The 13,380-nt window shown below is 29.0% G+C and overlaps 2 protein-coding genes across 5 annotated transcripts in view; both read left to right on the top strand.

Annotated features, from left to right (window-relative positions):
- LOC100203976 (leucine-rich melanocyte differentiation-associated protein) overlaps window positions 1-6,192 on the top strand; it is a 51,993-nt gene extending 45,801 nt beyond the window's left edge. For all 4 annotated transcript variants that reach the window (XM_065795603.1, XM_065795604.1, XM_065795602.1 and 1 more), the window contains one exon: window positions 5,822-6,192. In XM_065795603.1, coding sequence (XP_065651675.1) covers window positions 5,822-5,986 — 165 coding nt within the window. In that variant the 3' untranslated portion in view covers window positions 5,987-6,192. The remainder of the gene's footprint in view (window positions 1-5,821) is intronic.
- A 2,163-nt stretch (window positions 6,193-8,355) lies between these two features.
- On the top strand, window positions 8,356-9,398 carry LOC136079600 (uncharacterized). Its single transcript, XM_065795600.1, has 2 exons — window positions 8,356-8,588; window positions 8,658-9,398. The coding sequence occupies exons 1-2, from the start codon at window positions 8,432-8,434 to the stop codon at window positions 9,176-9,178; spliced, it is 678 nt and encodes a 225-aa protein (XP_065651672.1). The 5' UTR covers window positions 8,356-8,431; the 3' UTR covers window positions 9,179-9,398.
- Window positions 9,399-13,380: the final 3,982 nt, after the last annotated feature.

Here is a 13,380-nt window from a genome sequence, read left to right as displayed (position 1 = left end):
ATTATGTTTAACTGTTTGTGTTACTAAAGTTAATTTTCATATATATTTTAAGTTCCTTTGCAGCATTAAAATCAAGAGGAAAAAATAAAAGGGCTGAATAAAATAATTTATGAATGTTATTTTTCATAATAGTAAGTCTATCATCAGACAGGCAATATTTTGCGGCGATTTAGAGCTTCGAAATGCATTACAAGATAGGTGATGCGAAATCTAAATATGTAAAAAATAAAATTTGCAGTATATTGCAAATCCGTAAATAAAAAATAGCGAAAATAATAGTAAGTTTGTCAGAGATGAATATAAATACGTTAAAATACGTTAGCTTTTCTACTTTAATATAAAGTAATACACTACAATAGTCATTGTAATCGTTTTCATCAAAACAATACAATAGTTATTGTAATTTTATTTCATTAAAACAATACAATACAATAGTTCTCAAATTTTATTGTATTGTCAGAAAAATAACAATACAATACTTATTGTAATTGTTTTTCATCACAGAAATACAATACCAAAAAATTTTTTTTTTATTGTTTCTGTAATATTACAATACAATATTATTGTATTGTAATGTGTAATTGTATTTAATTTTTACAATTACAATTACAATAGTCCTAACTCTATTTATATATATATATATATATATATATATATATATATATATATATATATATATATATATATATATATATAATATATATATATATATATATATATGTATATATATATATATATGTATATATAAGATACTGTCCAAAAAGTACGTATCTTCAAAAGGAGGAGGTCTTACAAATAGCATACAAATAGCGTATGGGAAGGGGAGAGGGTTCAATATAAAAGTATGTACACACTAATCAAAAAAAAGTTCTTTGGTAATGTTTGTTTTTTCTAATTTATCACAATTAACAAGCACTTGTTAATAACTAAATGTTTTTGATTAAGTTTTTAAATGTTAAGATTAAATTTTAAAAAAACAAAAAAACAATACCATACCATTTAATTGTTGTTCATAATTGGCCAGCTAACCAATAGAAAAGTTAACTTTCTGACTAAAGATCCCAGTTTGCCAACATGAAAGGATGTTGTAACATAAATGGTATAAGAGAGACTATATATATAAATATACATACATATATATGTGTATAAATATAGTCCTGCGTGGTAGTTAAAAAGTTTTCTCCATAAACTGTTGTTTTAAATCAAACGCTAATAAACCAAGCCAGAAAAAGTTTAAAAATTTGAATAAAGTTTTTTTTTGAAAGATCGATTGCTTATCCAAACCAAACCCTCGGTCGATGTAGTGGCACTTTCTTGTAGCAGCAGGCTATAAAATAATCGATGTAGCAGCACTCTCTTGTAGCAGTAGGCTATAAGATAGTCTATGAAGCCACACTAAAAAAACAAAAACAATAACACTATTAATTAAAAAAGCTTACTAGTGATTATTATTGAGGTTTTTAAAAAATGATAAAACTTAATGTACTTCTGCATTATTGTAATTGTTTAAACTTTTAAGTGATATTAAAATGTTGCTTAATTGTTGATGTCACTTAAATTTTAAAATAAAGTGTTGAAAGCAATTTTTTTACCATTAAAATCTCTTTGACTACTATATAAGGATATATATATATATATATATATATATATATATATATATATATATATATATATATATATATATATATATATATTTAGATGTTGTCCGAAAGTTTTTTCCATATTTTGTTGACAAAAAAGAAAAAATTAAAATTCAAGACCGGAATTTTTTATTTTTATTAATTGATAGACTGCCTGCCCCAACCAAACCCTCAGTCGATGTAGCAGCACTCCCTTGCGGGTCAGGCTAAAAGATAGTAGATGTAGCAGCACTCCCTTGCGAGTCAGGCTATTTTTCAGTCGGTTTAGCAGCACTCCCTTGCGAGTCAGGCTATTTGTCAGTCGATGTAGCAGCACTCTCTTGCGAGTCAGGCTATAAGATAGTCGATCTAGCAACACTCCGCGCATGATTCACAGTAAAAAAAATAAAAATAAAAACATTTTATTAAAAAAATTAAAAATTAACATTTTATTAAAAAAAATAAAAATAAAAACATTGTTTATATTGTTAAAAACATTCAGAAAGTTTTTAAAAACATTCTGGTCAATTAAATTTGCGTTTTTGTGGTTTTTTTAAAAAACGATTTATTGTAATTAAATTAATGGTTTTTACTTTCGTCCAACACGAAAATGTTGGACGAAAGTTAAAAGTAATTAAAAGTGACGTATGTGTTGGCGTAAGAATCACTTTTTTCCTTCGCTCTTCCCAAAGACAACAAACTATAGATCGATAAATATATATATATATATATATATATATATATATATATATATATATATATATATATATATATATATATATATATATATATATATATATATAAACATTTTTTTAAATATCTATGCAAATTTTTTAACAGTATGTTGAAGCCATTGTTTACAATATTTCAACGACTAAGAATTTTATTTTGCATATCTACCTTATCTAAAGCTCGCATAAATATATGCTCACATAGAAATATGTAATTCAAAAATTATTATCATGGTAGTGGTCATAATTTTTGATATAAGTCTTTAAACAGTCTACTTGAGAGTTCCAATTTATATCCTTAAGTATAACTTACAACTCCATTCGTAAGTATAGCTTACAACTCCATTCCTATCCTTAAAAAGCCATGCCTGAAATAAAGGGCTAATTTAATTAGTTGGCCTCGGCATTTACATTCTTACGAATGTAAATGCCCAGGCCAAGAATGTGACTATTGGAGTCTTTACGAATTAGAGGCAGATAACCATCAACACTAAGATCACAAGATGAGACAGCTGAACTTAAATTAGTCTCACAAAGAGCAAGTAGGTCTGGTGAATTTTGCAAGAGATAAGACTCAACAGAAGAAAAGTTACTTCGAAGACCAAGAATATTAGTGAATGATAGGTTTAGAGAACTTGGTGATGATGATGGTTTTTTGTGTTTTATAGTTTTTGGTACTTAATTCATTTTTAAATTAGATTGAAGAACTTGACTCAAAGCATAGATAGTACTCAGAACACCGTTTAATAGCCCAAGCAATTGCCTCATTACTACTAATAAACCCTAAGCCGTAACAAAGGGCTCCAAATGTGGCCTCCGCAATGCACACCAAAAGTACAAACAGGGACACCATCCATGCGCAACATGGCACTGTTAATACTTTGATATTTTTCAGCTGTTGATTGAATCAGCCTCTCTGAGAGCTACCACAGAGTTCGGGAAACCTGACTACCAGCCGGCCTCAGAACCATAAAACTGAGTTTTAGAGCTGTACCCTCATTAGGAGATAATAGAATGAGTTGCTTAGTCATAAAAACAGAGTCACAAGCAAAACCCACGCATTGAGTCAAGAAGATCCAGCATTCAACATCCTAAACTGGAAACAATGTATTAAAAATACATCTGCGCCAGCCTAGTAGATGAAGAAGGGGTGCGAGGCTGGTCAACAGATAGAATCTGTTTACCCCTTAAGTCTTTGCCTAGGAGGCCTTCTACAAGGCAGTAGCCGGGTGCATTTAACATCTGCCCAAGATGAGTATTTTTATCGAGACACCATCTCTAGCCTTTACTCAACCAAGAGCCCCAAGGCAGGGGGTGTTTTAAATCGGAGTTGGCATCTCCTAGCCTTTGCCTAAAAAGGCGTACTCTACAAGCCAGCATGACATGAAGCAGATTGTACTGGGTTACATGTTACCAGTAGCAGGATAACCTGATCTGACTAATGTTGATGTTGAACCAGAGTAACTACTCCTAAAGTCACCAGAAATGTTTGGTGCTTTAAAAGAATCTGAAGTAACTGGGCTAACAAAATCACACAAGTTAACAGAGATGAGATGATCTACAGCCATTCTTTAAAATAAAATTTTTATTTCTTTCTGCAACATCAGCAAGTGGTTTTTTTAAACATTTACCTAAATGGCTATTTTTTGGCTATTTATAATTTCATTGCAATAATTATACATTTTATTGCAATAATTATACTGGAACTGTAGTATTTATGTATTAGTTTTACCTTTCTATCACTGTATTAGTATAACCTTTCCAGGAACAGTTTTTCAAAACTTAGCCTTATCATTTCATTCACCTGCTAACTTCCTTCCAGATTCAGGTGGCATAATTATCATGGCATAATTATCATGGCATTATAAATGATCTTCCAAAACAAAAAACTGTTTTTATGCCAACTTTGCAAAACTCACATTTAAGTATATGACTTGATATTTTAAATTAAGATATATATATAATAAATAATATAATAAATAATATTTACATATATAAGTAAACAATATGTTGATGTCAGCCATACACGCTTTTTTAACTTTGATAAAGCAGAATCTATTTTAACACATTTACATTCTCAAAACAAGACTATTCAATACACATGCAAATACCAAAATAATCAAGATCAACTTCTTAGATATCTGCATTTCAGCTAATCATATAACTCACAAATATAACTTTTCTATATACCGCAAGAATGTAATAACGAATATACTTGTAAAACCACCTCATCATCCAAAAATATATTTATTGAACACAGTCGGACAATAAAATATGGCAAAAACTCTATAAAGCATCAATGCACCAATGAGTGGAACAATCTCCTCCACTCAAGTATGTAAATTTAAAAAAGGTATCTTGACAGCTACTCATAAAATAAAATAGTATTATTACCATACTTAATGTCTACACTTCATTAATTTAATATTTCTATATTTAGCATTTATTATTATATTTATATTTGTTAGTATTTATATTATATATTTGTTAGTATAAGTGTTTTTTCCTATTATCTTACTCTAATTCAGTAATTTTTTTCTTTACTCAGTAATACTTATTTTTCACCTACTATTCATACTATTAAATATTGTTATTTACTATTTCATTATTTTAATCAGTTACTCTTACTATTACTATTGTTATTATTATATATAGATGATATTGTTATAATTATATATAGATGATATTGTTATAATTATATATAGATGATATTGTTATAATTATATATTTTATATAGATGATATTTTTGTTTCTTTAGTCGCTGTGTTGTGATCGTATGTTATATTATTATTAGTAGTAGTATTATTTTTTTTCCTTCTCAATTTATACCATTAGATTATTATTTATTTATTTTAATTTTATTTATACCATTAGATTATTATTTATTTATTTTAATTTTATTTATACCATTAGATTATTATTTATTTATTTTAATTTTATTTATACCATTAGATTATTATTTATTTATTTTAATTTTATTTATACCATTAGATTATTATTTTGTTTGTTCGTTTTCTTACAAGGTCTATGCTTTGAATTAGTCTTGTATTATTTGCATTCTTTCTTCACAAAAATATTATTGTAATATTTATACTATATTATTAAAGGTATTTATTTTTTGTAAAAAATATAATGGTTACTTGATTAACTATGAAAGAATAAGACTTACAATTTTCTTCTTTCCAATGGGATGATGGGATATTTAACTTTTTACGGATTTTTTAATCTTGGTTGTTAAGTTTATTTTAAAATAATTTTTTAATCGAAATTATAAAAACAACATTTAAAAATCAAATATCAAACCTTCAGATAAAACATTTTTTTAAAGTTTAAGTAATGTTATTAAGTAATGTTACATTTTTAATGAAAATCAATATGCAATATGCAAAAAATATCTTACAAAATCAGAATGTTATGATTTGTTAGTTTGATGCTTGCCTAGAAATTTATTTTCAACTTTTTTTTTGTTAGGAATCAAAATGTAATGTATCTTCTCAAGAAAAATGGGCTTGCCCTACCATACCTTCTTCCGAAATACAAGAATCTTACAGGAAAAGTTATTTTGGGAAAAATCGAGTATCTTACTATGGAAAAAACTCAGAAGGAAATCGTTTCATCGTGAATGAAGATTTGTAGTTTTTAACTCACATTGTTCACCATTTAGTTTATCGTCAAAATTTATATATATATATATTCATAACATATTAAATAAAAACATTAAAAATGATCAATTTGTATATAAAGGTTAAATCTGTTGATAATAAAGTTGAAAGGTTAAATCTGTTGATAATAAAGTTGAAAGGTTAAATCTGTTGATAATAAAGTTGGAATACATATAATAAGCAGTTTAAATTTCAAAAGTTTTTTATGTTAAAGGACACTTTATGTTAAAGGACACTTTATGTTAAAGGACACTTTATGTTAAAGGACACTTTATGTTAAAGGACACTTTATTAGCAAAATCTACTTTAAGACTTTTAAAAAAAGTAAATAATGTAATTAATTATATAAAAATTAATGCAATTTAAAAATGTAAGTGTTTTCTCCAAGGCCTTTTTAAACAGGCCGCGCACAGTGGGCCAGGTGGTAGACAAAACCTCAAAAAAAAAATTTCGAAATACTTCCAACTACTTAGTACATTATATTTATAAGAGCATAATGTATGGTTTAAAACATTATTTGTAGTTTAATTGTACATCATAAATGTACAATTATTATTTACAATTGAATATAATGATGAATTAATTTTTTTTTTTTTTTTTAATATACCATAACAACAACTATAACAACAAATAACTTTTAAATTATTTAACATATGCGAAATTAATTGACATATTATTAAAATTTAATTTGATAGCTTTTCAAAAAATACCATAACAAATTCCAAGGTCTTGTATTAGAGTCACAGTTTTATTTTGAAATATAAAGGTAAGATTCTTGTTTATAGTATAAAAATATTATGTTAAAAGTGGCTCATATAGTTTAGAACCTGCTGGAACAGCATATTAATGTTAGAATAAGTTAATACAATATATGTACAGCCTGTTGGTGCTGTTTTATTCTGCTCATAGCTGCCCCTTTAGGTTTGGTAAACATTTAAAAAATATATATTGTTGTAAAATGCTATTCGCGACAAACCTATTTTTTGGTTTGTTGTCATTATTAGGTGTTGTGCTTATTGTACTGGCCTAATTAAATATATCTGAACTAAAATAATGGCCATATTCATGTTATATTAGTTTATAGTGGTTGCACTAATAATTTTAAATTAATTTTTTTGTAGTTGATATGAAGATAAGTGATGTCCATAACCGTATACGGCATGACCAACTAAATCCGAGTGATAAATCATTTTCTTTGTCTGTAGAAGCTATTTTAGTCTCTATGAATTTGGGTTCTACTGGGTGTGCTGCATTTTTAAAAGTTTATCAAAAGGAATGGAAGGATGCAAACCGAGGAAACATAAAGTTTGAGAGTAAAAATAAAAATTGGTTGACTCAGGACTTTAAATCTACATACAGTAATAATATATCTAAGCCTGATAATTCTAGTCAATTACATAAGATTGGCGGAAGACCAAGTTGTTCCTTTAAAGTTGCTTCTGACAAAACCAAAAGGAGAAGACTTAATGATATTATAAATAATTTTTCTAGTGATGAGTTGCTCCACTCAGCAAGGCTTAAATTAAGAAATGAGTATAATTATGAGGCTGCCAAGCAAGTTGCTGAGATATCAGAACCTTCTAGTCAATTTAAAAAGTATACACCTGATGAAGGTCTGGCATTAATTATAGATGGTGGCATGTCAAAATCAACCTACCAACTTATGAGAAATGGAGCTGAAGAACGTGACTGTCATATATATCCTTCATACAACAACATAAGATTGTCCAAAGCTAAGTGCTATCCAGAGAACATCTTTGTTGATGATTATTCAGCACATGTACCACTACAAGAATTATTAAAACATACAGTAAAAAGACTTTGTGAGGTGCAAGCTCCTGTGATCAGCACAATGCTAGATGGTTTGACCCGGTTGACTTTGCGTTGCAAGGCTGGGTTTGATGGGGCTACTGGGCAAAGCATGTACAAGCAAATTAGTAGTGAGGAAGCTGGAGATCGTAACTTAAAAAAAGAAGAATCTCTGTTCATTACCTGCTTAGCACCACTAGAACTCAGTGGGTTCTGTAATAACAAAAAAGTACTATTATGGCGAAATGAAAAGCCATCATCTACTGCATATTGTCGTCCAATAAGATTTTCTTTTCAAAATGAAAGCAAAGCAGTTGTTATAGAAGAAGCAAAATATTTAGAATCTGAAATCAAAAAATGTGGTGTTTTTAATTTTACTTTTAATGGGAAGGAACTGGTTGTCAAAAGTATTATTGAACTGACCATGATTGATGGCAAAATTCAAACTATTCTGTCTCATGTGACTAACTCAACTCAATGTTGCTCTGTGTGTGGTGTGTCTCCAAAAAACATGAATAACTTAGAAATGGTGCTAAAATTGGACAATTCTAATAATTTAGAATTGAAATATGGTCTTTCTAGCCTGCATGCCTGGATTAGGTTTTTTGAGATGGTATTGCATATTGGATATAAACTAGAAACTCAAAAGTGGCAGTCTAGAGCTATAGAAGATAAAGAAAATGTTATGCAAGTGAAGAAACGTATACAGACAGAATTTATGAACCAAATGGGACTAGTTGTGGATTTCCCAAAAAGTGGAGGATCTGGTAAGTGAAATTACATAAATACTTTTATTTAAATCATCAGGTTAACTATCACATATATACAATTTGTAGGTACCAGTAATGATGGTAACACTGCCCGACGAGCCTTTGCAAACTATCAATCAACTGCCAAAATTTTGAAAGTAGATGAAACTCTTTTATTTTATTTTTACATCATACTAGTCACTTTATCATCTGGATTTGAAATTGACACTGTCAAATTTAAAGAGTTCTGTATTACTGCTCTTAAACTTTACATATCTAAGTATTCCTGGTATTACATGGCACAATCAGTACACAAAATTGGCCATGCCATCATTGCTAGACAGTACTTGCCAATTGGACTGATGTCAGAGGAGGCCCAAGAGGCCTGTAACAAGGATTTTAAAAAGTTTAGGGAAGATTTCAGTAGAAAGGCTTCCAGAATTGACACAAATCGTGACCTAGTTAACAGGCTACTTGTATCTAGTGATCCTGTCATAACATCATTAAGAAAGTGTCATAAAAAAAATGGTAAGAGTTTAAAAAAATACCCCAGTGAAGTTTTGGCTTTGCTGAGGGAATCAGCTCCACCTTCTTCTTTTTCTTTGTAGCTAAACACAATTTGTTGTTTGATTTTTAAAAAAGGTTGATATTAAAAAAAATATTTTTTTACTACCTAAGCCAATTAAATGTCTTTTATTTTATTAAAAATTAAAATATTCTTGTTAAAAATAAATATTATTTCATATATAATGATTATTTATATATCTAAATAGGTTTGTGGACCAATTGGGTAATAATTAGGTTTTGTCCACCACTTCCCATATACCTGGCCCACTGTGCCGCGACAGCTCAATTTTCGTAAAATTAGCAAAGGCCGACTTTTTTACATGAAAGAATAGTTTTAATGAGGATTTTAGTTGTTTGATTTAAACTATTATAGTTAAACTCGGAAAATGTCTAATAAATGTTGCGTTTATGGTTCCTCGTCAAATTACAAATTAAAAAGAAAAGATGTTTATGGCACAATGTACAGATTTCCCTTCAAATCCGAGGATCGCGAGTTAGATTAAAAAACGCCCAAAATGCAAACTTTGTGTTTACAGATTATAAGGCAAAATTGTGGCGAAACTGGCCTAAAAATACAGAATTAAAAAAAGTCAAAGGCGGTAGTTTTGTTCCAATGCATCCTCCATCAATCTTTAAAGGTACCACTGTCTTGTATTTCAATAGTGTCTAGAAAACGAGATGTCACTGAGTTAATGTGCTCTGAGAGAAGTAGTTTACCTAATGAGTCCGAAAACTTCTTAAAGAAATAGGCGCTATTCAATTTAATTCAATTGTAAAAAATTGAAATCAATGATAAAGTTTTGGCGTCCCGGCTCATAAAAATAACGTTACGTGACGTTACGTGACAGCAACTTTTGTACCGATTGAACCAGGACGTTACCGCACTTTTAAAGAAATTGTCCCGATTGAAACGTTACGTTCCAGGAATAAAATTTGGGGCGGTTATGAACCAAGACGAACCAAAAATAACGTGACAAACCGTGACGTTCCGGGATAAACCGTTACTTCTTGGTTTTTTACATTTTTAAGCGCCTTTTATGACTTAAAATGATATAAACCAAAGTTAGATAAAGCGCTATGTAAAGGGGTGCGTTATCTACATTCGTTGTAAAGCATGGTTTGTTAAATAACAATTGCCTTTAACTCGCATTTTGTGTTGAAAAATTTTTATTTTAAATTTATAAAATAAATTTTTTTATTTTAAATTTATAAAATAACATTTTTGGAAAAGTGCGGTAACGTAACGGAACGTCACGTTATATCACGGTATTAAACAAAAAAACTGGTGCGGTTTGATCATGGTTGGTGCGGTTTCCCAATCGGGAAATGAAACATGACGTGCGGTTTCAACCGTTTCCGCACCAACCTCGTCCCGATTGGACCAAGACGTTACCACACTTTAAAAATTTTTGTCCCGATTCATTTTTACCGTTACATTCCTACCGTGATTCCCGGTTCATTTCGGGAAAAACGTTCTGGGACGCCGAGGCTTATAATAAATACCTATATCTTTAATGTCATATGAACATTGTGGAGTAGTACCTAAGTTTTCAATATATATATAGCTACACCTTTTTAAGATGTAATTGAAAACTTGAAAGTTGTAATAAAGAAACGTAAGATGTAATTGAGAAAATGAAAGTTGTAATTGAGAAACGTAAGATGTAATTTAGAATATGAAAGTTGTAAAAAAGAATTCGTAAGATGTAATTGAGAAGACAAAAGTAGTAATTGAGAAAAGTATGAAGAATACGAAGTTCTTTGTATTTTGAATTTTGTAGTCCTATTAAACTTTGTTATTTAAGGCTGGAAATAATAATATAGTATCAATAAAATATAAAAAGTCATGAAAAAGGCATTTGAGGTTTATGCGGTAACTGGAAAAATCCTATTGGGTGCCAATTAAAACTTTCTTTATTTTTGTTTGTAAAAAATTTAATTGAGATTTCAGATGAATAATATATAAAACAAAAATAATTTATTTACATAAAAATTTAAATTTAAACAACGCCATTAAAAATCATTGCAATATTCAGTTGAGCACCAACATGGACGTCTTCCATATTTTAAGTCGTTGCGTAATGCGTAGTCGTATGTTGTACAGCGCGTGTAGAATCAACTCCCATTATTTTGCCGCAGAAACAATTCTTCCTAAATACTGAATTCGTTGCTCCATAATCCCAGCATCGAATATAGGTGGAATGCAAATAAAATTTTTAACGTTTATTTTTATTTTGGACCAGATAGCTTCCACTGGATTTAACATTTAGCTGTAGGGTCTTAACAATCGTAACAACTGAGCTGGTGAATTTTGAAATACCCTTTCCAAATGAGCGTGATATGGAGCATTGTATGTTACGACCAAATCCTCTAAACGATTCCCGGATGTAACTTACTGGTTAAACAAAGCCAATAGCCACTCGTTACAAGAATTTGCTTTAAATGATCCTCTGCGAGTTTCCATCATAACGATATTTGTTGTTAATATAGCTGCATTTAAATGTATGTTTGCACCTTTTGAAGAAGGTATTTTCATTATTGCTCTTTTCCCCTGTTTGGCACTTCCTTGCGTTTTTCTACAAAAAAGATTAAAATTTGTTTCATCCAACCAAACTATCTGATGACCATTTGTGATGTGTTCGTTAATGTTCCTAACATATTCAGCTCTTTTTTGTTTATTTTCATTACTATTCATTGTAGTAGGCTCCTTGTGCACTTTTTTAAGTGAAAATAGTCTGCCTTATTATTTTCTGGAGATATTTATTTTACTGGATATAGCTAACTTTTACAAATTAAACAAGGGAGTTATTAAATATAATTTAATAACTCCTTTGTCTTTTTTAAACAAGGGAGTTATTAAATATAATTCTCGACTGGAGAATGCAGTAAGATATTTAATGATTTTAAGCAATTAATTTATATAAGGCATCAAGTAGTTTATTAAATAAAACCAACAATTGCTCCATTTTCTTTAGAAGACATTTCAAATGCATCGCATCAGTATATTTTGATCTTATAGAGAAGCTTGTTTAGCCAAGTGTACGAGAGTTACAACGACAAACATAGCAAAATAAACTTGAATATTTAAAGATGATTTTTTAGGAGTTTCAGGAATTTCAAAAATACTGTTTTATCTTGACTGATGAAGTGTACATAAAACCTGGGCTACAGTGACACTCTGTGTCTGGGCTACAATGCTCTGGTGGTGAGTTATTTTTAACTAATCAACTGGAAAGCCAAGATTTTTGTTTTTAGCATTTTTTTAAAAAGTTTTGAAACTATTGTTTAAAAAGCTTAAATAATTGTAGATTGTATTTAATAATTGTAGATTACTCAATTAATAATAATTACTTATTTAAATAGTTGTAGAACTCTCAATTAGTTAGAGTAAATCATCGTTAAACAAACTTTCTTTTTAAGAAATTATTATTTTGTTTATTGATTATAGGTATTATATATGGTGAAGCTGATAATGTCTGAGAAAATGCAGAAACAGTTTTAGCACTAAACAAAATAAAAAAATTAAAAGACTTATTTGGTAACAAGTAATTATCAAAAGAAGCATTCTTTTCATATATTTAAACAATACCCAAATAAATGTAAATGCGTGGAAGAAGAATGTTGAGCGCTTTTTAACTTTAATGAATAGTAATACAATACACAATAATAGTTATTGTTAAAATGTTAATTCAATGTAAAGGGCTGTTTTTTTATATTTTAAGTTTTTAATTTATTAAAGGTATCATTAATTCAATAACATGAAAAATTAATGCAATAGATTGTTTATTATCATATGCAATGCAAAGTTTTAGCATAATTCTGTGTTTTTTTAACCCTGAAAATGCCGCAAAGTATCAAATCTAATAAAATAAATAAAAAAACAATTATAAATTTGATAGCGCAAGACTAATTTCTTTTATCTGGTTTTTCATGGCTTTTATACTTTTAAAGCAATATTATAATTGAGTATTGCTTGGCGCCTTTAGAATAATTTTTGAATATTATACATAAATAGCCTATCACTTTGTTGATGCAGCAAAAATTTTATATAAATTATTTAATGTAGTTAAACAATCCTGACTTTTAATAACCTTTTTAACATTGTCATTTATAACTAAATTGATGTTATGTCCACCACACGGCGTATACCAAGCATGTTGACTTATAAAATTCGACTTTTCACTCCCTTATATCCTCCTTTCACATTACTTGAGTTGTCATACGACTGACCTTGGCAATCAGC

Source organism: Hydra vulgaris, chromosome 04, assembly GCF_038396675.1.
Source record: "Hydra vulgaris chromosome 04, alternate assembly HydraT2T_AEP".
Classification (NCBI taxonomy): domain Eukaryota; kingdom Metazoa; phylum Cnidaria; class Hydrozoa; order Anthoathecata; family Hydridae; genus Hydra; species Hydra vulgaris.
The sequence above is the reverse complement of the archived record's forward strand: the minus strand, read 5'-3'. Positions and strand labels throughout refer to the sequence as shown.